Source organism: Microtus ochrogaster, unplaced genomic scaffold (genome assembly GCF_000317375.1).
Source record: "Microtus ochrogaster isolate Prairie Vole_2 unplaced genomic scaffold, MicOch1.0 UNK47, whole genome shotgun sequence".
Lineage (NCBI taxonomy): Eukaryota > Metazoa > Chordata > Mammalia > Rodentia > Cricetidae > Microtus > Microtus ochrogaster.
This window is the reverse complement of record NW_004949145.1, coordinates 1,732,745-1,757,608: the sequence shown is the minus strand read 5'-3', so window position 1 is coordinate 1,757,608 and position 24,864 is coordinate 1,732,745. Positions and strand designations below refer to the sequence as shown.

Genomic DNA, 24,864 nt, shown 5'->3' with positions numbered 1-24,864 from the left:
GGCGGGCGGGACGAGGGGGTGGAGTCAGGGTGGGGCGGGGCTTGGGGGCTTGATTAGGTAGACGACTGAGTGCCGGCGGGGGCCGGAAGTAGCCGAAGCTAGCGGCGGAAGTAGCCGGAGCGGGCGGGCGGCAAGGCGAGGCGAGAGCTGCACAGGGCCCTACGCGGCCGCGTAAGCATGTCGGACTTCGACGAGTTCGAGCGGCAGCTCAACGAGAATAAACAAGGTGAGGGTCCCGGGGCTGTGGGGTGGCGTCTTGCTTCGTTCCGTGCCCCTCGCCATTTCCCCCCTCTTGTTCCCTCCCTGGGGCCGCATGATTCTCAACACCCCCCCCCGTCCGTGCCGCGCGCGCCTCGCTCACGTGACCACCCCTTCTCCGAGCCGAGGGAAGGGGCCGCGGCTTAGGGCGCGTGCGCGCAACAATATCCCGCGCCCACGTGGTCCCAGCTGAGAAGGCGCGTTGCGTCGCGTTGGCGCGTTGAGAGCGCGCCGGATTTTTCTACGTGGGTTTTTTTTTTAATCTTTAAATTTTTCTCTTTTATTTGAGAAAGATAAAATTAGGTCTCCTAATCCAGTCTTTTTCCTCTTGCTACCTTTGCACTTCCGCTTCCGGTCGGGCGTACTTTTCCTTTCTCCACGCCCCCTTTGTTTCCAAAATGGCGGTGGTGAGCCCCCCCTCTTTCCTTCACGTGGACTGGCGCTGCAATCTCCCGGTGCTTGCAGGTTACTTGCCTGTTCATATTTTCTCGATGTCTACAGAACCCTTCCTCCAGAGTATTTCTGTCTCAGCCGCTACACGGCCCTTTAGGTATAAATGTGTCCTACACCTGTTTGCCCGCCAAAGGGGGAAGCCTCTGCATTCTTTGTGCCCCTTACATACATAAATCATGTATGCCTTGGGGTTTTTGGCGGCCGACAATTTCTGTGTCTTCCATATCCCTGATTTTAGACAACCCCAAAGTCCTGTATGATTCCAGACTCGTGCACTTAGATCTAGGCTCACTGTGGGGATAAAATAGGCAACACAAAGGGAAAAAGGGAGCTGGCTCAATGGCCTTAATGTGTTAGTGGGGCAACTACTCAAAGGTAGGGTTCTATACTAGGAATTCGGACCAGAAAGAAAGGCAGGCGATGTCGACGCTGAGTTTAGGGATTCCGAGGAAAGAGTTGAGTTGGAAGACATCCCTACAACCTTTTCCCATTTTGGTTTGAGACCGAAGAAGGGCTTGAGTTTCTTGAGGATCGGGGCTTAAGCTGTCTCGTGTTCCTGGTTGGAGTTCGCAGACAGGATGAGACAGTCAGAAGTCTTTGAATTGTGCTAGAATTGAGAGGAGAGTACCTGAAACAGTGCATGTGGAGGAAGTAATTTTCCTGAGTGCTGTGGTGTGTTTTCTTTGAGTAAGTGTACTGCTTAGGAGTGTGCCTGAGTTCAAATACCTGCATTGCTGTTGGTAGGGATGATGTTCTAATACCTTTGTATCTCACCTGTTTGCAGTCACTACTTACTGGTTTTGAGATTAGTAATGGTGGTACACGTTGGAACTTACCAAGTGTAAAGGCAGGGCAATTTGCTAAGAACAAATCCCCCCCCCCCCCCAAGGCTTCTCTGAGTAGTCCTGGCTGTCCTTGAACTCTCTCAGTAGGCTGCGCGCGTCTGCGGCCTAGCTCTCAATAGTTTTCCTAAGTGAGCCATTTGTAACAGACTTCTGAGGACAAAATAATTTCTTGTTGATTGGGCAGGAAGTTGAGGCTTATAAAGTTTTTATTTTTCTCTTAAAAAAGAAGGCTCTAGGCATTATTTAGTCGAAAGCTCACTGAGATGAAGTGAGCAATGTGTATATGTAGTATGTGGCTTGGATTACGCGTACACAATAGCTGTCTTTGCTACTGTGAAGAAAGGTAGGCTGGTGTAGGAGGGAGGGAATGGTGGGGAAGGTGGACGCCCATTGTTGCTCCCATAATACCTCTTGAGTGCTGTAGATGTGACCTTCATTCAAGGAAGGGAGACCTGGATGTTAAAGATAGTTCCTACTTTTATTTATTTTATTTTTTTGGTGTTTCGAGACAGGGTTTCTCTGTGGCTTTGGAGCCTGTCCTGGAACTAGCTCTGTAGACCAGGCTGGTCTCGAACTCACAGAGATCCGCCTGCCTCTGCCTCCCGAGTGCTGGGATTAAAGGTGTGCGCCACCACCGCCCGGCTCCTACTTTTATTTAGAGCTCTGATTGCAAAGCCAGTTCCACTGTGCTCCAAGTGGAGTTGCTTTAGCTGCTGTGGTTGGATGGGTTGTAGTTCCAGAATGTCCCTGTTGGTGTTGGAAACAGGGCCTGAGAACAGGCACTTAAGGGTTGGTTGGTGGAACTGTGTACATAAGACAACTGTAGTATATAGCATTTTGAGCAAATGAAGTTCCATTTTCTTAGCTGTCCAGCTTCATTATGTGGAAGGTTCTTGCCTTTCTGGAATGCTGGAAGAAAGTTCTACCACCTTGTCACCCTGCTTGTGTGTATTTGTCTCTTACCTAGCCTTCCTATGTTTCTCAGCCTCAGCCCTTTTCCAGTTCCCTAAGTCCAGTTTCCCTGTCCCAGGTGCCCAATGTTGTCACTACTTCCTTTCTGGAGTTCTTGTGTTTGAGGCTTAGCAGTAGGAAAGATAGTTGGGATTTATTGGCTTTTTGAGACAGAGTTTCTCTGTAGCTTTGGGGCCAGTCCTGGAGAACTAGCTCTTGTAGACCAGGCTGCTCTACAGAGATTTGCCTGCCTCTGCCCCCCATGTGCTGGGATTAAAGGCGTGTGCCACCACTGCCCGGGGCCTCTAATTTTTGATTGTTGTTTTAGTCTTTGCACGTGTGAATGCAAATAATAAAATCCTTTGTCATTGGTAGTTGTACCCAGATTCTGGAGAACTCTTGGTTCTGCCTGGTCCTCAAGAATACTGCCTAGTGCCTAATTTACTGGCATTACAATTGAGTTTGGGCGTCACAGTTTTCTAGCTGTTGGGCTTTGAGCAAGTTGTCAAGTTCTTATGCCTCAGTTTCATTCTGACATAGTTTTTCCAAAGCAATAGTGATAATTAAATGCAAATAAAGGTATTCTTCTGTCTGTAGATTCTGTTAGAAGCATCTCAAGGTTGGTTGTTTTCTTTCCTGGGTGCTTTCCTCAGTATTAGTAGCTATGGAGTTAAAATAGATTTCAAATTTTCCTGCTTATTGCATCAGAAAAATACATAATGCAACTGTGTGGTGAGTTAAAAATGTACTTTGATGTCCTTTTCATTGCTTTTTTCCTACTGCTAGAAGTCAATACTTTAAGGATACACCTGTTATAGTTTTCAAGTATGTTTGGTTTTGAGAGAGGGTCTCCCTTAACTTACTAGTCTCCAATTCTTTTTCTCTCTCTGTCTCGGCCTTCCACATGCTGGAAATATAAATGTGCCTCATTACTCCTGGCTCTGTGTGTGTTTGTGTGAGTGGGTGTGTAGGCTTGATGGTTGAAGTCAGTGGTACCTTGAAATTTAGGAAATATATTGAGGTGATTGGTCTAGCTTCTACCTTGAGGGGCCAATCTCTAGAATTGGGGTTATATAGTAGTGTTTTTGTAGGTCTAGTAGGCCTGGAACTCTTTATCAGGCTGACCTTGAAGTTGCAGAGATCCATCTGTCTGCCTTTGCCCTCTAAGGTTCTGTAGTTTTTCTTGCAGTACTGTGTTCTGTTAATATCCAAGGTCTCTGAAGCAAAGAGGCTAAGGAAGCAGAATAGATATTAGGGAAGACACAGTCCTTATCTAGCCCATCCTTCCTTTGGTTTAGAGGGAGTGAAGCAGGGAGAGTCTGGTGGTTTGGGCTTCAAGTTTGGATGAGGCTGCTGCAGACCACCAGTTGAAGTACTGGAGGGGCATCTTTTCCTTACTTTCTGTACACTCAGAAAGAAGGCCCTTTTCAGAGGGTGCTTACTCTTGCATTATTTATCTGGTTGGGAAGGGATGGAGTTGAGTTTCCTCACTTCTTAGGGTTACTAGATCCTGCCTGGCACCTGACCCTTGGGCCTGATGGTGGGACTGTGGGTGCCAGCTGGTTGCAGAGGATTTTCCTGAGGGGTTGCTGAGTTTCTTCAGGAAAACATCATTGGGTCTCTTGATTCCCCAGCCTCTAGCCCTGCCCCTCTCAGGGACGACCCTGGGGTCAGGCCCCTCAGCCCTCGAGGGGGACCAGGAGCCAGCCTCCTCTGTCTTCTCTGGCTCCTCAGCTCCTCTTGAGCATCTTCAGGTATCTTACACCCCGGGGGCATTTCCAGGCTCTGTCCCCTTGGTCCCTTCAGAGTCCTTTGGGACTCAGGTGTGGACCCAGGAAACCTGTTGTCTCCCTCCATTAAATCCCTTCCCTGGGGGCGGGGGCTCCCGGGTCCTGGCATAGTCACCAGCACGCAGGGTGGGCTGGGCCTGCACATTCTCCCCATTCATCCCATCTCTTCTCACACTTGTCCAGAACGGGACAAGGAGAACCGCCATCGGAAGCGTAGCCACAGCCGCTCCAGAAGCCGGGACCGGAAGCGCAGGAGCCGGAGCCGAGATCGGCGTAACCGGGACCAGCGCAGTGCCTCCCGAGACAGACGAAGGCGAAGGTACTAGAACTTTGGGATCTCTGCCTGGGCTCCTATCAGCCTGGGTTTACATGACTGTTCTCTGTATGGGTGCTGTTTGATCTGCCTTGAACTTGGTTTTTCCTATTTCTGTTTTTTTTCCCCCAGTTTCTCTTTTGGCAGTACCAGTGGGTTGCTGGGGCCAATAGTTCCTGGGGACAGGGAACAGTTTTGGGTCTCTCTCTCTTTCTCTCTCCTTTTCTCTCTCCCAAATACTGTCCTTGTCTTGTCTTTGAGGGCACAATTGTATTTTCTTGCTCTGGTTCTATTTGGGGCTGTCTTGGAGAGCACTTGTCCTGTTTCCTCCACTTCCTAGGAGTTCTGGAGTAGGACAGTATCTGAGGCCTGGGCTTTAATTTCCAGCTCAGGGTTGTTGGTCTAGGTATTCAGTCTCATCTTGCCTTCCTGGGTTCCCCTCATTCTCTCTGTTCCTCTTAGGTAAGGAAGTGTGGGATATCTAAAGAGTCTCCTTCCTCATCTTAGTTTCTCCATAAAATGGCCTAGTTTCTTCTTGCTACTTCTCCTTACTTACTCTTTGCTGGGAGTAGTAGGATTGGGGGGTGGTTGGCAGGGCCGAGGAGGCCTGCATGCTGCTTGCTCTCCTCGGTCCTGCCTCAGTCCTGGGATTCAGTGACATTGGGCGGGGTGTATTTTGTGGGGAAGACAAAGGTCCCCGGTCACTCCTCCCCATACCTTTCCCTCCCACCCCCCAGCAAACCTTTGACCAGAGGCGCTAAAGAGGAGCACGGTGGATTGATGTGAGCTTCTCTTCCTGCCCCTTCTACCCCATGTCCACTCCCTTCTTCCTCACCTGTGCATCTTGCCTGCCTTGTATCCCCACCCTGGCCCGAGCACTGGGGAAGAGTCTTCATCTGCCAGTGTCCCTCCCTAGGCCCAGGCCCAGCTCTCCCTTTTGGAGAGAGTGGAGCTTGTGTGGGAGGGTGTGGAGGGCTGGGGGGTGCTCCTGGCAGGGTCTTGCAGACCCGGTGTTGGTCAGACTGAGGTTACCCTGCCCCACTTTCCCTTCCCCCTCCCCCAGTCGTTCCCCTCGCCATGAGAAGAAGAAGAAGGTGCGTAAATACTGGGACGTGCCACCACCTGGCTTTGAGCACATCACCCCAATGCAGTACAAGGCCATGCAAGGTAGGTTCCTCCCCTCCTCCATGGGCTGTTGTAGAGGTTAAAATTGGGACATCTCTTCCACAGGTTGTATGTCTGCATTGGTGAGACTGAAGGAGCTTACCCAAGGGCTTCTAGCACCTGCTCAGGGTAGCCATGATGGAAGAGGGAATTAAGTCTTTACCAACCAGGCCCTTAGGAAACCAGACTTCTTATCTTGGGCCGCTGCTGACTTGGGTTGACTGGTTGAAGAGCTTCTCAATGAAGTGGGTTAGAGAGTGGGTGGGTAGGGTCAGTGTATGCTGAGTGATCCTGGTTTTAGGGCTGCTCTAATGGGGTTTTACTGTTTACACCCATCCTGAAGCTGCGGGTCAGATTCCAGCCACTGCCCTTCTCCCCACTATGACTCCTGATGGTCTGGCTGTGACCCCAACGCCCGTGCCTGTTGTTGGGAGCCAGATGACCAGACAGGCCAGACGCCTCTACGTGGGCAACATCCCATTTGGCATCACTGAGGTACTGCCCTCCTCCTGCCCCTGCCCTCTCCCCTGTTCCCCTACCCTGTTCCACCCTCCCTCCATTCCCTTTCCCCAACCTGCACGGGTCAGACTCTGTTCCTGCAAGACCCCCCGGCCCCCTCCCAGACGGACGGATGGAGTTGAGCCAGCCAGGGGCCGGGCTGGGGGTGGCCCCTCCCTCCCTCCTCTTCCCCCTCTCCCGTCTCCCTTTCCCCAACCTCCTCCCACAACCCAGGGATCAAACACACACATAACGTACCTACCTACATATTATACCTACGTGTTGGAGAGAGACAGAGAGGGAGACTCGACACACATACACACAGACGCACGTCCCTGCAGTTTTTCTGACATGCTCTCCTTTTCTGCCGTCTATCCACATCCTTTCCCCCCACATCCCTCCCATGGTCGCTGTTCTTTTATTTTTGATAGCCCTGACCTCCCCCACCTTCCCCACCGCTCCTCTCCCCCATCCCTCTCCCCCACCCCTTCCCGTGGCACCCCTGAGAATCCCGAGATCAAAGAGTTGTTTCCATTTCTCTTTAAAGTGAAATATTGTGGGGCTGAGATCCCTCGTAGCAACAAAAAGTTTGCTACCATCGTCGAAGGCAAGTAAGGTCCATTCTGACTTTCTCAACCTGCACTTTGCTACATTTGATAAACCAGCCCCCGGACTCCAGGGCCAGATCCCTCCACATCACTCTTTTCTCCTCCCCTCCCGCCCCACCCCTTCCTCCCCTGCTCCTCCATTCCTCCCCACCCCTGCATTCTGCTCCTTGCTCTGCCTTTCTCTGGGCTCCCTTCCTGTCCATATGCTTGTCTGTCTTTCTCTTCTTGCCTGTTGGTTCTCCTGCCTTCCCCTGCCTTGTCTGCACCTGATGTTTCTTCCTTTTGTCATCCTCATGTATTTCTTTCTCTTGCTGTCATGTGTTCTTTCCATCTTTTCTTGAATAACTTTCCTCCTAATTTTTTGGACTCCATGGCTCACCCACTCATGCCTGTCCTGTCTGGCCCGTTTGCTTCTGTCTCCTGTCCTTTGGTATTGCTTCCTCTCTGTTTTCTCATTTTCCTCCTGCATTTGTTCCTACTATTGACCTCTATACCCCTGACCCATATTCCACTGTCCCTTTCCCTCCCCCTTCTCCCTCCCCTCAATCCTCTCCCCTTACCCCCAAACCCCTCTGTGTCTCCCTCTCTCACCCTTCCCCTCCTCTCTCCACCTCCCTCCCCGCCCTCCCCTGTCTCCTATTCCCTCTGCAGGAAGCTATGATGGACTTCTTCAACGCTCAGATGCGCTTGGGGGGATTGACTCAGGCCCCTGGCAACCCAGTCTTGGCTGTGCAGATTAATCAAGACAAGAATTTTGCCTTTTTGGAGGTGAGCTTTTCAGTGATGAAGTAAGGGATAGTGGGGCTTGTCTGTACTGCCCACTCTGACTGCTTTCTTCTCTTCATCCCAGTTTGCATTTGGTTGCTGTAGAAGCTCTGCAGTCCCCATCCTGCCGCATACCTTCTATCTTCTCTCGCCTGGGAGGCCCTTTTGGGTTCTGCTTGCTTTGTTGGTTTCTGTAGACTGTTTTGGCCCAGTCTATTCTGCTTAGGCTACATTGACACTGCAGAGCACACAATCTGTCTTTTTCTGTTTTGGACTTAGGTTGAAGCAGTTTACTTCAGATGTTTATAAGTCTCATTTCAAAGCAGTTACTCTCTTATTGTCTCTAAAGACCTAGCTTTCAACTCTTGGGCCATACCCAGGAAAGAGTGGATGTGCTGAAGTGATCTAATCTGCTGAGGTGTTTGAGTGCTCCTTCTCAGTCTGCACTTGCCCATCAGAATCTGCTTTATTTGAACTGTTGGAGACTTCAGCTTAAATGTCATTTCATCAGAAAGCCTGGGCTGTCATTGCCACTAACTCAGTTGACCGAATGTCCTAATGCTGACTTCTTTCAGCAGTTGGTGTCTTTCTAGCATTGTCTGTCAGAGCTTATGATTGTGTGCTTGCTTTCATATCTGTTGGATGCCAAGAGATTTGCTTTCTAGAGTATGAGCTTTTAGGGACAGTCTTGTGGTTGTTCTTCCATTGGCCATCCAGGATTTGGTACATGATACTTGTTTAAACAAGTGGGAGGAGGGCTGGAGAGATGGCTCAGTGGTTAAGAGCATTGCCTGCTCTTCCAAAGGTCCTGAGTTCAATTCCCAGCAACCACATGGTGGCTCACAACCATCTGTAATGAGGTCTGGCGCCCTCTTCTGGCCTGTAGGCATACAGACAGAACATTGTATACTAAATAAATAAATAAATATTTAAAAAAAAACAAGTGGGAGGAAAGTTACAGTATTGGGGGTTGGGGAGTGGTTTAATCTAGTCCCTGCCTACCCCTTAATTCTACCTTTCTTTTTCCTTCAGTTCCGCTCAGTGGATGAAACCACCCAGGCCATGGCCTTTGATGGCATCATCTTCCAGGGCCAGTCATTGAAGATTCGAAGGCCTCATGACTATCAGCCACTGCCTGGCATGTCAGAGAACCCCTCTGTTTATGTGCCTGGTGAGTGGGAATTTGTTGATGGTGGTGGGGTGGCCTCACTATTCCCTGAACTTAGATTCCTCTCTTTAGCCTATAGCTAGGGTTGCTCAGGAGATTGTCGTGTGTACTTTGGACCCTATGGGTAGTCTTCCAGCTTAGCAGGTGTTCTGGGACTCTGAGGTGATGAGCTGTGATCTGAGAATGCACAGTTTGTAAATATCAGCCAGGTACAGACCAGAGGTGTTGGAATGTGTGGTGCTTGCAGTCTGTTCCTGCCTTGGTTCCTTGGTCCTGGAATTTCAGGGCTTGGTGTGTATGTCTGTATCTACAGGTACATATTAACAGACCTCTGCACAGTCCTGGTGTTTGGACCTAGCATGTCAGTGCTTACTGACTCCATGTCTCTGTCTGGCATGTGCTCTGGGCTGTTTCCTGTAGTTAGTTGTATTTACTATCACCTCTTATAGTAGGTCACAGTAGATCTTTGGTTTGAAACCTACAGATAGGGTCATAGAAAAGTAGGTCATTGAAAAAATAGATTTTGAACATTCTGCATTAATCTTTCAAAGTTTAAAAGGCTCTGTGTGTATGTCATCCTGCAGGCTGTAGTTTGCAGAGCTAGCATTTGGCAGACTAGATGGGATATAACAAGAGAGATGTAGGCCGTTTGCTCTACTAGACTGCAGGAATCAGTTATAGTGTTGGTTCTAGCTAAGTAAGTGATGCCCAGGACTGAGACTGATTGGAACTTTTAGAATGTGGGGTCTTGCTGTTTGATGCTCAGAATTGGAGGATGCCCATCGAGGCCAAGTCTCCCCTTCACTTTAGGGTAGGGAAGTGTTCCTGTCAGTGGAGGACTTGCCACTCTTTCTATACCTAGGTCTAAAACTAACAAACATGCTCTTCAGTGTACTGCTTGAAGAGTCACTGAGGTCCTGGGGATTGAACCCAAGGTCTTATGCTTGATTGGGAAGCATTCTCTCTGACCTGAATCCCTTACTTACCCCCTTCAAGTTTTTTTCTTGAGATAGGGTCTCACTAAGTTTGCCTAGACAGGCCTGGAGTTTGGGAGCTTCCTACCCCTAGCTGCCTGAGTAATTGGTCTGTGTCACTAGGTTCAGCTTTCTCAACGACTATGGGCATATCTCTCAGATGAAGCTATACAACATCTTGTTTCTACCTCTTGCCACCAAATTCACTCTTTGGATTGGCCTTTAATTACATAGGCATCCATTTACTGTGTAGTATGCAGGTGCTGGCTGTCTCTGGATCTTCTGTTAGCCTTCTGTCAGCATATGTTAAGTAAGTAGTCTGCCAACTGGATGAGTTATCCTCAACCTTTTCCTAGTATTTTGAGGCAGGGTTTTTGAGTTGCCCAGGGAGGGCTTGAACTATTGGCCCTTCTGCATCAGCCTCCTGTGTAGTTGCGATTATAGTCTTGTACCAGGAGGCCTGGCTATAGAGTTTTCTGTATATGGTCTAACTGGGTATCCCAGACTTGTTTCCCAAATTGACTCCTTAGTCCTCCAGTGTTGGGATCACAAGCATGTGCCATACAACACCTTCCCTGTTGAGTGTTAATCATAGTTTGACATGGCATCGTCTGTAGAAGATGGAGGAGGAAAGCCAGGAATTATGCTTATCTTTTTTTTTTTTTTTTTGTTCATGGTTGTAAAATTCATAGGTATCCTGGGCTGCACAGGTTGGCCCTGGAGTCTCTGCTCAGCTTTTCTCTGTATTCTCCATGTTAACCTTTCTGCTGAAACATGTAGATGCAGGCACAGTTGCTTTGGGTCATACTGCTAAGTGGCAAGCCTCTTTCACAATGATTAAGCAATAGGAAGATGAGTCTTTCTCTTTGGGATGTGCCTACCTGAAGAGGCTTGGCTTTCCAGCTAGCTGTGCCTGTGATTTGGCACATCATTACCACTCTGGAGAAGGCAGCAACAAGTGGAATTCTGCCTTTACGTCCTCTATCTTCTGAACTTCAAAGGAGAACAAATGTTACTACATAGACTAAAGAGGAAAATATTTGATGAAATCTAATAAACATCTTGATCATTGATTAAAAAACAGTGTGTAAATTGGAAGGCTGACTTCACCCCCTAGTGAGAATGTGTGCGCTGGTAACTAGATTGCTATAACCTGGAGTGGAAGCCTGAGCTGCATTTCCACAGAAGTGAAGCTCTTCTTGGTCACCAGTGTTGGCACCTTGTGTCCTTTGGATTAGGGGTTAAGTGGCTTAGAATGCTGTCTGTGTGTGCTGTGTAGTGTGGTGTTCTTCCTATTTCTGTAGGTGTAGAATTGAACACAGGGTACCTTGTTTGGGTCCTACCTTGGGCTGCTTCTGAGATATGGCACAGTGATTACCAGATTGGACTTGGTCCAGCTGCTGCTGTAACCTGCCTTACTGCTCACTTGTGTGTGTGAGGGAACCAAGCCTGCCGAGCTGCCTTTGAAAGGCACTGTTGAGTTGGGCTCTAGAAGTCACCTTTTCCTACTTCTAGGACTTCTCTTTTTGTATTATAGCTGGAAATATTTACACCTACTGAGGTAGATTTTTTTTCTAATTTCATTTTATGTGTATGAGTGTTTTTGCCTGCATACGTGTCTGTGTACCATATGCATGCCTGGTGTTCAAGGACGTCAGAAGAGATAGTTGGATTCCTGGAACTGGAGTTATGGATGGTTGTGAGCCATAACTTGGGTACTGGGGAGCTAAACCCGGGTCCATTGCAAGGGCAACAAGCATTCTTAACTGTTGACCCATCTCTCCAGTCCCAGGTGGTATTTTTAAAGTAGTTGTTCCTGGCCTATGGCAACACTGAATATGACCTGGCTCTCAATGCTTCTGCTTGTCACGGTGCCCTTGAACTAGGTCTTTTGTGGTCTATATGACTCTACTACTGGGGTACGGCTCTGGTGGTTAGAAGTGTTTGGATTGATGTCTGCAGTTTTCTGGGACTAAAGAGTTATAGTAGGGCCAGTGATAGCCTGGAAGATAGGTAGGACACAGTGGCTGAGGTTCTAGGGTAGCCTTTAATATCTTACCTGATGCTCTTACAGATTAGGAGGGACCCCCACACTTAGTATGGGGGCGAGCTGGAAAAGGAGACTATGTAGCGAGACTTTTGAGCTCTGAGGAGTCAGGCTGGATTGGTGCAGGGCTGGATGATGTCTCTGAGACTTAAGTGATAATATTGGTGAAGCTTGCATGGTGAACTGTCTGGCCCACACTTATCCACATGGGTCCAGAGTTGAGTAGAGAAAGCAAGCAAAATTCCCTCTAGTCATCACTGAGGTGGCAGCCAACACTGAGATTCTCAGCAGCCTTCCAGCTCCTTGTCACACTACCTCAGTAACAGGCCACCCCTCACTGAATGAGATGTCTCTGGGTGTTTGTCAGATCTTAGGGGCTCTTTCATGTTCAGGTGTTGCTGTTCTATGCTCATGTATCTGTCAGAATATAGGGGTGTGTGTAGGAAGTGTGTATACTGTGGCTTCCTCCCACCTTTATTAGGTATCTCAGGTAGGATGGGACTTGGAAAGGGACTCAGATTTTTTTTTGAGATGGCTTCCTTCCTGCCTTAGCCTTCCAAGTGCTGATAGACAAGCATGTATGTCACCACTTCCAGCTTTCTCCTTGTATGTTGGAAAATGACTGTACTGGAATTGAAGTCTTTATACATTTTGTTTTTAGGCGTTGTGTCCACTGTAGTTCCAGACTCTGCCCACAAACTGTTCATCGGGGGCTTGCCCAACTACCTGAATGATGACCAGGTAAATCCTCTGCCCCCTTGCTAGCCACCCATCTCAGCCTGACCAAACCTTGATGGATTGTTGGCCTCTTGCAGGTGAAAGAATTGCTGACATCTTTTGGGCCTCTGAAGGCCTTCAACTTAGTCAAGGATAGTGCCACAGGGCTCTCCAAGGGCTATGCCTTCTGTGAGTACGTGGACATCAACGTCACAGATCAGGTGAGCTCTGGGTGCCTAGCTGCTTGCTCCATTTGCCCTTCTTAACTTTGCTGTTTCCAAGCCTAGGTCCCCTCCTTAGGCTAGGGTGGGAGGTGGTTAGCCTGAAGCAAGGCCTTGTGGGGGCTCATTCCTTTTCCCTTGGTTTTGCCTCCTTCCAAACTAAATGCCCTTTGCCTTCCATTCTTTCCCCACCAATGCCTGGTTCTTTGGGGGAAGTGCTGGGTCCCCTGGTTCCTGACCTGTGCCTCTTCCGCACCCCTTCCACCCTTCGTCCTCTGATCATAGGCCATTGCGGGGCTGAATGGGATGCAGCTAGGGGACAAGAAGCTGCTTGTCCAGAGGGCGAGTGTGGGAGCCAAGAATGCCACGCTGGTGAGCCTCCCGGCACGTCATCTTCCATTGGCTAGAGGGACCCGGGGGGGGGGTGGGAAGGGTTGGATGGGAAGGTTGTCTTAAGTTCTGCCCCAGTTTTCATGGGAGGGGATTTGGGCAGTTGGGCAATGGGTTCATAAGTGTCTTAGTAAAGGAATGGTTCCCCTTAGTTGGATGTGAGAGGCACAGGCTTGAATGGAGGGAGGCTAGTCTGAGCCATTTTGTGACATCTCTGTTCTCCCTGACCCATAGAGTACCATCAATCAGACACCTGTAACCCTTCAAGTGCCCGGCCTGATGAGCTCTCAGGTGCAGATGGGCGGTCACCCGACTGAGGTCCTATGCCTCATGAACATGGTGCTGCCTGAAGAGCTGTTGGATGATGAGGAGTACGAGGAGATTGTAGAGGATGTGCGAGACGAGTGCAGCAAGTATGGGCTGGTCAAGTCCATTGAGATTCCCCGGCCCGTGGATGGCGTCGAGGTGCCTGGCTGTGGAAAGGTCAGGGTGCTCTCTTTGTTTTGTGTACCACCCTTATCACCCTCTTCAACCCTCAGCATCCGTCTAGCTCTGGCCAGGGGTGACGCAGGAGAGTGAGTGCAAGGCCTTCTGGAAGCTTAGGGCCTATAGGCGAGAATTTGGTGTCTATATTAATGTAACTTAGTTCAAAATCTATTTTTACTGTTCCTTGTGGGATACTTTTTTTCCCCTTTTGGTTTTTCTTTTTTAAAGATTTTTATTAATTAATTATGTATACAGCATTTTCCCTACATATATGCTGCAGACCAGAAGAGGGCACCAGATCTCATTACAGATGGTTGTGAGCCACCATGTGATTGCTGGGAATTGAACTCAGGACCTCTGGAAAGCAGTCAGTGCTCTTAACCTCTGAGCCATCTCTCCAGCCCCCTTGTGGGATACTTTTGCAAGTAGCTGGAGAGAAAGGGACCACCACATACAGTCACGTGTCTCATGTACCAGGTACTCCTTGGAGCTGCGTCTGTTATTCTCATTGGCTCCTGAACCTCTTCATAGAACGTGGCACAGAAGTGAAAAGCCACACAGCTAGGCATCGCATGCCTGTAATTTTTATTTCAGAGGCCTTATCCCCTGTGCACTGTGTTATGTTTATGTAAGCTCTGCATGTCCACTCTGGAAGGTGCTGCTGAAGGTTGACGGCATTCTTACTCTACTATGTTTTTTCACAAACAGCTGGGGACACTATTTTGCCAGGCAGTAACAGGAAAGGTGGGAACCAAAGTTGCCTGATGTCCTTTATTATTTTCTTTCTGGTGCTGGAGATGGGGTCCAGGACCACTCACATACTAGCTAGGCAAATGAATGCTTTACTACTGAGTCACATCCACAGACCTACGTTCTGGTTTTAGATATGTAGGCAGTAGTGTAAGTTTCAGTGAGATGAAGTTATCTTGCCAGGCAGTCTGTCCTAGGTGGAGGGACAGAAAGCAGAGACCTCAGATATGATTGCTGTGCATGTGTGTGGTTGGTAGAGTATATTCAAAGTAGGAGAGCTCCCACCCCAGACAGGGTTTCTATGTACCCATAACTGTCCTGGAACTTGCTCTAGACCGCTGCTGGCCTTGAACTCAAAAGTCCACTTGACTCTGCCTCCCAAGTGCTGGGATTAGCCGGGCGATGGTGGCGCACGCCTTTAATCCCAGCACTCGGGAGGCAGAGGCAGGCGGATCTCTGAGAGTTCGAGGCCAGCCTGGTCTACAAGAGCTAGTTCCAGGACAGGCTCCAAAAGCTACAGAGAAACCCTGTCTTGAAAAACAAAAAAACAAACAAACAAACAAACAAAAAAAACCAAGTGCTGGGATTAAAGGCCCACATCATCACTGCCAGACTAAAGTAGGGGTTTGCTGTGTCCCCGTGGAGCTGATTGCTGTATGGATGTGTGATGAGCGAGAGGACAGGATGCTCAACCTTGGTACAGTCAAAAGGAGCGTGAGGGGGGTTTGATGACCAACTTTGCAGGAAGGACTAACTAGGGAGGGCCTTACAAATCTGCTGAAGAAGCCTCAGGCTTCTAGAAGAGTAGGGCTTTTAAGGAGAGAGAAAAGCTAATGGGAAGGATGCTGGGTAACTTGATAAATGTATGGGAGGCATGAGTCAGGTGATTGGGTTTATTGTATTAACCTGAGAGAAAGATAGTGATCTGCTTTAAAGGTATGGTCCTGAGTGATGTGTTTTAGTCAAGGACATACTGAGTATCATCCTGTAAGGTGATATCATCTAGTGATACTTAGTTGTTTGTATCTTCCATAAACTTGAAGTGGTGAAATTGCCCACTGACATTCTGAAACCATTGGTGTCCATAAGTGGTGTGTTGTTGGCTGTAATAGGTGATGAGAGCAGTGGATGAGCTGGGGAGGCTTGATCCTTTAACTGCCCATATCCTGATGATTGGTATGGGTTTGTGGAGATGGAGAGGGAGAAAGCCAGGAAGCTGAGTGTCAGGTGAGGTGGAGGGCAACAGCCAGCTTTGGGCCAGCTACCTTTGAGTTTGCTTAGATGATACCCTGATAGAGACTGCTAGGAAGCAGTTAGCTGGATAGAAGGAAACTCCAAGAGGGTGAGGACGGATAGAAACGCTTGTGTGGGAATTCATAAGGGGAGGCTGAGCAGGTTTCCAGTGCACCTTGGGAATGCAACAGAGATGTGTGGGTTTGAGGTGGGGGTACAGGAGTCAAAAAGAAGACTGTATCTAAAAGCCTCCTTCCTGCTTCGGTGCCATTATTTGATGTGATGTCACTATTGGTCCGATTTAGTCTGGCACCTGATGGAAGCCTGGTTTAAGTGGGGATTGGTAAATACAGGAGAAAGAGTGAATGAAGAGACTGGCTTCTTGAGCAGCTGTCTCTCCCCCCCCCCCCTTCATTTGATACAGGGTTTTGCCATGTTGCCTAAGCTGACTGACTTTGAACTCTCAGGCTTTGGCACTAGAAGCATACATTACCATATCCATTGTTCTTTTTATGGGTCTTTTTGGTGGTGGCGCATGCCTTTAATCCCAACACTCAGTAGGCAGAGGCATGCAGATCTCTAGAGTTCGAGGCTAGCCTGGGCTACAGTGCAAGTTCCAGAACATTTAGGACTATTACACAGAGAAACCCGGTCTCGAAAAACCAGTAAAATAAAATACAAGAAAAACAAAAATCTAAGACTGATGTGGATGTTTATAGTTATTTATCACCTAGCTCTAAGTTACCAATATTGTTGGGAGTGGTTTTGTTTCTGCTTTGAGATAGGGTCTTGTATAGCCCAGGCTGGCCTTGGGCCTGTGAATCCTGCCTTAGCTTCCCTGGTGCTGGGATTGCAGGTCGGTATCCTTCCACCTGACTTATACAGTACTTAAAGCATGTCTCAGAGTTCATCTTAGAAATTTAACTGTATTTCTCAATTATTGACATTGTGGAATAGATAAGTATTCTGGGGTTTGGCCATCTACCAGTAGATGCCACACTCTTTGTGACAACAGACATTACTTTTTATCTTGTGGGGACATGTTCTGTCCCTGGTTGAGAACCAGTGTTGTAACTAGATAACTTAAGTTTAAAACAAATAAACAAGCCAGGTGGTAGTGGTGTGTGCCTTTAATCACAGCACTCAGGAGGCAGAGGCAGGTGGATCTCTTGAGTTTGAGACCAGCCTGGTTTATAAGAGCTAGTTCCAGGACAGGATCCAAAGCTACAGAGGAACCCTGTCTAAAAAAGGCCGAAGAATGCTGTTACTACTGTAAAACAATCTTCATTCATTTCTTAGTATCTACCCAGGTTTTATTCTGTCTCTAGAATGTCTTCTTTCAATAAGGTCCAAACCCTAAATTTGGTTGCTGTTTGTTTGTTTCTTCTTTTAAAAAGATTTATTTATTATATATACACTGTTCTGTCTGCATGTTTGCCTGTATGTCAGAAGAGGACATCAGATCTCATAGATGGTTGGTGAGCCACCATGTGGTTGCTGGGAATTGAACTCAGGACCTCTTGAACCATCTCTCCAGCTTTAAACAGATTTTTAACTCACTTATTTTTGTATTTGTGCAAACATGGGACAGCTTTCAGGAGAGGAGTTAGGCCCTTCCAGAATTGGCCGAGTTGTGTATATATAGCAAGCTTTTGGCCCCACCGAGTTTGTCCTATCAGCTTTATCTCATCTCCCCACCCCACTTCCTATTAAAGTCAAACTGATTGTTTGTTGAAGTAGGACGATAGAGTACTTCACTGTATTCACTCTGTAAGCAGGTAGTACCAGATCAGTGGCTTGAGTAGATGAAGGTTCAAGTGCTTTAATTCATGGGCTTGAATCCTAATTTTTGACCTTTCCTTATTCACTGTCTTTGGGGAGAGCATGGCTGTGGAATGTCTGCTAGAGAAGTGTCCCCTCTTCTCTGGGATCTTGCCTCTGGCCATTGTACTCAGGTCTGCCTGTTCTCCATTCCTGTGATGTCTCTGTTCTTTGATGCCTTGGGTTTTGGAGAATGTTTGGATGAACATCCTTAAACTGAACTGAAAGTCTTTTCACAGTCTGTGGTGAGCATGGTCTCATTTCCTGTGCTCATTCTGGATTTAAATATGCCGACTAGTTGCTGGGAGCCAGCATTGTTCACAGATCTGTCTCTTGTTCCTACAGATCTTTGTGGAGTTCACCTCTGTGTTTGACTGCCAGAAAGCCATGCAGGGCCTAACCGGCCGCAAGTTCGCCAACAGAGTGGTGGTCACAAAATACTGTGACCCTGACTCTTACCACCGCCGGGACTTCTGGTAGAGGTGGCTGGGGGAGGGTGGGGGCAGGGCTGGCTGGGGACTTTACCCCCACCTGTCCCCCCCTCCTTTCTCCCCTCTGAAGATGATGGGCAGAGGAGTGACAGCCGAATGACAGCCGGCAGCAACTGGAATGGCAGCAATTACGGGGGGTGGGGGGTGGGGGGGCTAGGGCAGGAAGGGGACTGGGCAAGTGCACACAGGCCCACATAGACACATGCACCCACACAGACACAGAGGGAAGAGGCAGGGATGGGGACTGTGTGCACAGCAGGGCTGGTAGGACCCCCACAGCCCCGTTCCAAACAGCCTCTTCTTATCCCTTACACCCTTTTCCTCGGCCTTTTCCCCATGGTAGGAACATAGCGTGTTTATATTTTATGGCCAAACTATTTTGAATTTTGTTGTCTGGCCCTCAGTGCCCTGCCCTCTCCCTTTGCAGGACCACAGCTCCCGTCCTTTGGCTTTTGGTCCTTCCAGTTCTCCACCCTGGTTTCTTAAGTAGTTGATTCTTTAGCCTTTCCCTGACCCCCCAACCCGTTATCTCTGTCCCGCTCTTCCTCTCTGTGGCAGTTTCATATTTGCTAATAAGAATTTGCTCATTAAACATTTTGTTGTATTTTACTTTATGGAGCCCCTTCTGTGTCCAGTGTGTCTGCTCTTCTATTTGGTCGTGGGTGTGGAGGGTGGCTCCTAGGGAGGGAGGCAGGCTTGAGGGCCTCTTGTGAGCCATCGTGTAGGGCTCAGGTGGTAGCTTGGATGGTTTGCGCGACTCTGCAGCGAAATGTGTTGATGCGGAAGTGACGTAAGGACACCGACGCAGTCCGGTGCGCCGGAAATGATGCCAGAGAGGGTTTGGTCGCGGAAGTAGAGGCCGCCGGGTGAGGTGCAGAGGGCGGGGCGCTTGGGGTCATTTCCGCTTCCGGTCCGTCGCCACCTTCGGTTGCTTCCCGTCCGCTCGGCGGCTCCCCTCCCCCTCCCCCCCGCCCGGCTCTCAGCGCCCCTCCCGGGCGCCGGGGCGGCGGGGCCGTCGCCGTGCGGCCCTCCGTGCGTCCTTGCGTCTGTGCGTGCGCCCGTGCGCACCTCTGCCTCCCGCAGCCCGGCGCGCGCCCCGTGACACCGAGGCCGAGCGGGGGCAGGGGGCTGACCGTCATGACCCCCGGGAGCACGGTGTGAGCGGGCCGAGGTGAGAGAGGGGCGCAATGCTGGTCTACATCGCGGCGAGTCCGGTTTCCCGGCCTGGGCTGTGGCACGCGCGGGTCCAGTCAGCCTCGGAGCCGGTGTTCCAGCCGCTGATGGCTTGTGGCTGCTTTTTTACTGCTGTGCCCGGGTCGGGTTTGCCTGCCGGTGTGTGTCTTTTCTGTGGTTGTCAGTGTTCCTTATTCGCACGGCCCTGTTGCTTGTGTTGCCCTGCCTCTGTGTTTCGGTGTTTATACAAAAGGGTTTGGCGATCCGAGTGCCGTGTGTTTGTGTCCTGGATCGCTCCGTGTTCCTGTCAGGTTACCCTTCCTGTCTTTTCTGGGTTTCTGTGTCTTCATTTCCTTCCCCACACCTGTCTCCCTCTGGTGCATATTTCTCTTCATGTTTCATTTTTGTCTCTGTTGCTACCGTCCCCAGCCCTGAGTTCCTTTCCAGGAACCGTTTGCTTTGGTTGAGGATGCGCCTCCTTCTCCAGGTCTTTGAGTCTCTGTTGGTGTGGTAGGAGCTCTGACCGTGGAATCCAGACCTCCTGCTGCTTGTCGCGGTCTACAGACCTCAGTTTCCTAATCTTGTCAATGGAAGCGTTCAGAGTTCTTGCACCCCAGGGTCTCTGCGCATTCTTTGAGGTGGTGCTGGTAAGGTGACTAACAGTGTCTGGCCAGGAGTTAAGTGTTTGATTACTAAGCGCTCTGGTTATTATTATAGATCTTGTTTTGCTTAGTGTTATTTGAATTCCCTTTGGGAGAATTTCGTTGTATTGTTTGCACAGTTTAATAAACATTTCTAAATTAATTAAATGTGGAAAACTGTCTCATTCTCAGCAGCATCTGTGAGATCTAATATGCACTCCCCCAACATGCTTAAAGTAGGTTGGTGTTAGGATAGTGCACCTTCAGATGCCACCTTTTTGGAAATGTTTTTTTTTTTTTTCTGATAATAGGCAGGGGTACCAAGCACTGACTATTTGTGAGGCACGGAACAAGGCCCTTTATAAACCCATCTTAATCTGCAAGCCTGCCAGGTAGCATCCCTCCATTTGTTAACCTAGTTGAGTGAATTGAGTCACAGGCTTGTTTTGCTGGTTGCTTATGTGGCTGGGTTTTGTAAATTTTGTGTTATTTTTAATTATATCTTGGGCACATATTATTTATTTTGTCTTAGTCTCGAACCCTGTGTCTTGTGTGTGTGTTTTGTTTCAGGGTCCTTGTCTTTCTGCTCTCCTGCCTTGCTGTTACTTTCTTTTTGCCTGAATTTCTGTGTGCCTCCTTGCTTGTCACTCTCTCTTCCGAGTTTGTCTCATGTTTGTTTTATTGTTGTCTGTGTGGGCCTGTCTGGGGACCCAGCCACCTCCCCCCTTTTCTCCCCTCCCCCCTTTCCTCCCCTCCCCCCTTTCCTCCCCTCCCCCCCCCCCCCCCCCTCCCCCCTTTTCTCCCCTCCCCCCTCTCCTCCCCTCCCCCCCCTCTTTTTTTGCCTAGTTAGGCCTGTTTGCAGGTGCTCTGCTCTCTGGCCTGAGTTCAAGGTAGAGAGCAGCCTCTCCCATTCACCCGTGTCTTCCTTCAGGTTGGATCATGGTAGGGCTCAGTAAATCTCCCTCCATGGCTTGTTGGAGAGGCCTAGACTGATCGGAGCCTACTCTGGACCCAGGCTGCTCCTGTTGTGAGGTGTGTGTCCCTGGGCAAGGCCTTAATGCGCCATGTTCCCGCCTGTGTAACGTGGCTGTGAGTCATGGATTTGTAATGATTAAGTTGATGGTGTAAAGCACTTAATGGGTGCCTAGAAGGATGTAGGGTTGTGGAGGTGCTTGTTAGCATCACCCTCATTTGCTCGGTTCCTGTCCTCCATCCTTCTCAGCAGTTGGGCACGGAACAGCATAGGACACACAATCTTCTAATGGCACACACCTTTAATGCCAGCGCTTGGGAGGGAGGGGCAGGTGGATCAGACTGATCTCTGTGAGTTCCAGGACAGCCAGGGCTGTGTAAAGAGATACTGTGTTGATGCCCCCCCCCCAAAGTATGAATTTATAGAGGTAAAATGGGTTGTTTCATAGTTGAGTATTCTTTGGCATTTATTATCTAGCCTTGTCCAAGTTATTTAACTTTCCTGAGGCCACTGTCTGCATTCAGTGTCAAATGAGATAATGTGCCCCTCCTGGCACACTCAGTACCCATTACTGGGGCCTCCTGAATTCCTTATCTCTCCTCCCTCGAGCCTTGCGCTTCCCTCCCTGCCCTTGGGACATCTAGTCCCTAGGCTTTCTCCTGCCTCCCACTGCCCTGGGACACCTCCCCTAGTTCCCTACCAGTTTTTTGGGTTTTTTTTTTTTTTTGGTTTTTCGAGACAGGGTTTCTCTGTGGTTTTGGAGCCTGTCCTGGAACTAGCTCTGTAGACCAGGCTGGTCTCGAACTCACAGAGATCCGCCTGCCTTTGCCTCCCGAGTGCTGGGATAAAAGGTGTGCGCCACCACCGCCCGGCTCCCTACCAGTTCTTTAATTCCATAACTGACCTCTTCGGTTGGTCATGACTCCTGTCCTAGAGGGCTTTGCTTCCCTCTTTCTCCATTTCCTTCCTGTACTGTTTATTGAATGTTTTTTCCTTGGCCAGCTTCTTTGTAGGGAAAAACCATATACAAACACATTAGCATTACTACCAACTAAGGGTCACCATAGTTTCAGAAGCAGACCGAGAGGTTTAAAATCACAGGAATCCACTCATAAGAATGCAGTTGGGAATAGTGATAATGGTACTTGAGTTTCCTCTGGGGAGTTTCAGCAGAGCCCTGGGCTGTGAGGAAGGAGGAGAATTTGTGAGCAGGACAGGTCCCTGAGAGCTGGCCAGTCTTTACTGAAACCTGTTAGTAGGACCTTTATCACCCAGAACATCATTTTGTATAGGAGAAAACGGCGGTCCACAGTTTGAGACCTGCCCTGTTCAGCTAAACTTGGGGCATGGGCTCAGGGTGTCTGACCTTCCCCTGCTGTTCTGCCTCAGCTGATTTGGGGCCCCAGGCAGGAAGAAGCTAGGCTTGTTTGAGGAACCGAAAGAAGGATGGGCTAACTATAAGATAGAGGTTAACAGGGAGATTCTAAATCTGCTCAGCAGCTTAGCCTCTTGCCTTCCTCTCTAGAGTGGGAGGCTCAGGGACAGCTTGGGTGCTGGTTAGCCCAGGTCTCCTTTGTGTTTCCAAAGATTCTCTTCCCCCCTCAGATGTGGTGATCTACCAGCACCCATTGCGGTCTCCCTCTGTGAGTCGCCGCTTCATCTCTCCATGCCCCAGGGGCCTTTTGCCCCTTGACACCAACACTACTGGGCAAAATGTCGACCTCATCGCTTCGGCGTCAGATGAAGAATATCGTCCACAACTACTCAGAGGCTGAGATCAAGGTCCGGGAAGCCACAAGCAATGATCCCTGGGGCCCATCCAGCTCCCTCATGTCAGAAATTGCTGACCTCACCTACAATGTTGTGGCCTTCTCCGAGATCATGAGCATGATCTGGAAGCGGCTCAATGACCACGGCAAGAACTGGAGGCACGTCTACAAGGTAAGCACCTGGGTGTGGTTACCTTGGGGCACACAGCCGCACAGCAGGGTGTGGCTTGCCTAGTGCCCCCTCCCCACCCCCACTTCTGGGGGATAAGCTGTTAAAGACTGTTCTTTATGTTAAATCTCTTGGCAGCAGACAGAGTCCTCCTCAGTATCCCTGGGGCCTAGCTTCCCACTTGACCAGAGTTTGATAATGGCCAAGTGTCTTCTGTAAAATGGTGCGTTATTTGTGAGCAACCAGGCAGCATCTTTCAGGTGTCTACATTGCTTGCGGCACCTAGTATAATGCAAATGGTATGTAATATACTGTTAGCTGTGTCAGCAAGAGACTAGTGAAAGAACTTACAGTCTGGACAGGCAGAGTTTTCTCTACACTTTCTTTTGACCTTTCTGTGTAGCTCAGGCTGGCCTAGGATTTTCTATGATCCTTCAGCCTTCTGATAAGTTCTGGGATTGCAGGCATGTGTTACTACACAGACATATGTATTTATTCATTTATTTAGTTATTTTGAGATAGGGTCTTACAGAACTCAGGCTGAGTGTGAACTCTTGATCCTTCCGTTTTTGTTTTGTTTGTGTTTGAGTTTGTTCCCAGCTTCTGAAAGCCATCTTTGTTCACACTTTGAGGTGTGTGCTTCTACTCAGATGGCCATGGGCTATGGGCACGTTGGCACAGCACCTGGGCTTTCAGGTGCCTTCCCTGTAAGGTTGTGTGACCGTCAGGCTCGCTGGTATTTATTAACCTGCTGTGACAGTCAGAGCCTTAGGAGCACTTGATGGGCTTGTCAAGCCTTGTATGTAGTAGGATGATAAAGTAGAGCACAGGGGGAACTTTGGGGTGATGGAGACTGGTGTGTGTTTTTGTTGTTTGTGATACTGGGTTTTAAATCTAGGACTTCATGTACATTATTCAAATCCTTTATCATTTATTTACATATTCAACTAGTTTTTACTTGTTATTCTAAGATAAAGTTTTCCTGAATTGCCTTGGCTGGCCTTTGACTTACTTGAACTTGTGAACTTCCTCAGTCTTTCAGATAGCTGGAATTACAGGCTTATGCTTCCAGGTTGTGGTGATGTTTTGCTTTTTTAAGCAAAACTGCTGTTAATATCCTGATGTGCTTTCTTTTCTCTGGTGCTGGAGTTGCTGGGTCAGAGGGCACGTGAGTATGTAGGTTTGGTAAATATGGTCTATTTTGTGCATGTGGAGTCAGATATCCAGATTTCAGGCTTTCTTTAGAACGAAATGCATCAAGAGAAATACTGAGCAAGTGGGTTTTAGGGAGTGGGGGAGCTTGCTACTGCCTCCCACACCTTGATTTTTCTTTAGGAGCTAAGGAAATGGCCTGGGACCAGCTGCCTGAATTACAGTGTTAATCATGGGGCCTCAGGGCAATTGTTGGCTTGCCCTCCATGGCAAGGAGTCACTGCTCTTCTGAGTTGGCTCCCAAGATGGTGAGCATTAGTACCTGAGTCTCGTTGCTTTGGAGGGCCCACTCCATGACCCTGGTTTAAAGTCTACATGTCTTAGACTATCTGAGAGGCTTCCTGGCAAGGTAGGATGGTTTTCTTGGCTTCAGGATGAGGAGACATAGTACCATCTACTTATTGAAGCAGAGACTTGAGATGTTTCATGCCCATCATGACACACTGAGATTGGCCATTGCTTGATTTAATCATTGATACAGTTCCTTACTGGGCTTATAGTGAAAAACTAGGTGGCATGTACTCTGCTGGGAACTGGGAAAGCCCAGCGTCACAAGCAAGCCTTTGCTAGGGTGAGAAGGAGAGCTTTAATGGGGATGGAGTGGCCCTGGAGTGCAGATTCTTCCTGCTCAGTGGCTGAGACTGTACTGCTACGGCCCAGAACAGTGAGGTACCTTAGATAGACCAGGGAGTTCTAGAGTGTGCTGTTGCGGTGTCTGGAGGTGGGATATGCAGGCGAGTGCAGGGACTTCTGCAGTCAGGTGAGCCGAGGCTGCTTCCTGAAGTAGTAGGAGTCCAGGAGTGCTTGAGTCTTGAGTCCCATGTTCATTTCTGCTTCTGGCCTCACTGTGACTGCAGCCCTTAGGCAAGTAGAGGTGGCCTGTTGTAGTTGGAGGGACTAGGAAAGGACACTGTTGCCTCCAGCAGTCAGAAAAGACTTCTGGAAGAGGCTGCCAGGCTGCTCATAGGGACTGATGATGAACCA

General features: G+C 49.0%; 2 protein-coding genes across 6 annotated transcripts in view; both read left to right on the top strand.

Annotated features, from left to right (window-relative positions):
• Positions 1-46: 46 nt before the first annotated feature.
• U2af2 (U2 small nuclear RNA auxiliary factor 2) lies at positions 47-18,552 on the top strand. 2 transcript variants are annotated; one of them, XM_005369308.2, is made up of 12 exons: positions 47-226; positions 4,481-4,616; positions 5,348-5,392; positions 5,674-5,777; positions 6,118-6,269; positions 7,532-7,648; positions 8,678-8,816; positions 12,496-12,575; positions 12,650-12,772; positions 13,058-13,156; positions 13,397-13,645; positions 17,798-18,552. In XM_005369308.2, exons 1-12 carry the CDS (start codon positions 178-180, stop codon positions 17,930-17,932), a joined length of 1,428 nt encoding a protein of 475 aa, XP_005369365.1. In that variant the 5' UTR covers positions 47-177; the 3' UTR covers positions 17,933-18,552. The 2 variants fall into 2 exon arrangements, with proteins under 2 accessions (XP_005369365.1, XP_005369366.1); XM_005369309.2 differs by having other exon boundaries at positions 50-226; positions 13,058-13,144.
• Positions 18,553-18,848: 296 nt separating this feature from the next.
• The window catches only part of Epn1 (epsin 1), a 22,658-nt gene continuing 16,642 nt past the window's right edge, over positions 18,849-24,864 (top strand). Inside the window, exons 1-3 of one of the 4 annotated variants that reach the window (XM_005369303.2) lie at positions 18,849-19,114; positions 20,689-20,789; positions 22,336-22,671. In XM_005369303.2, coding sequence (XP_005369360.1) covers positions 22,444-22,671 — 228 coding nt within the window. In that variant the 5' untranslated portion in view covers positions 18,849-19,114; positions 20,689-20,789; positions 22,336-22,443. Of the gene's footprint in view, positions 19,115-19,146; positions 19,276-20,688; positions 20,790-22,335; positions 22,672-24,864 lie in introns of those variants that run through there. The other 3 variants (XM_005369307.2, XM_013354544.2, XM_005369304.2) reach the window with 3 other exon arrangements.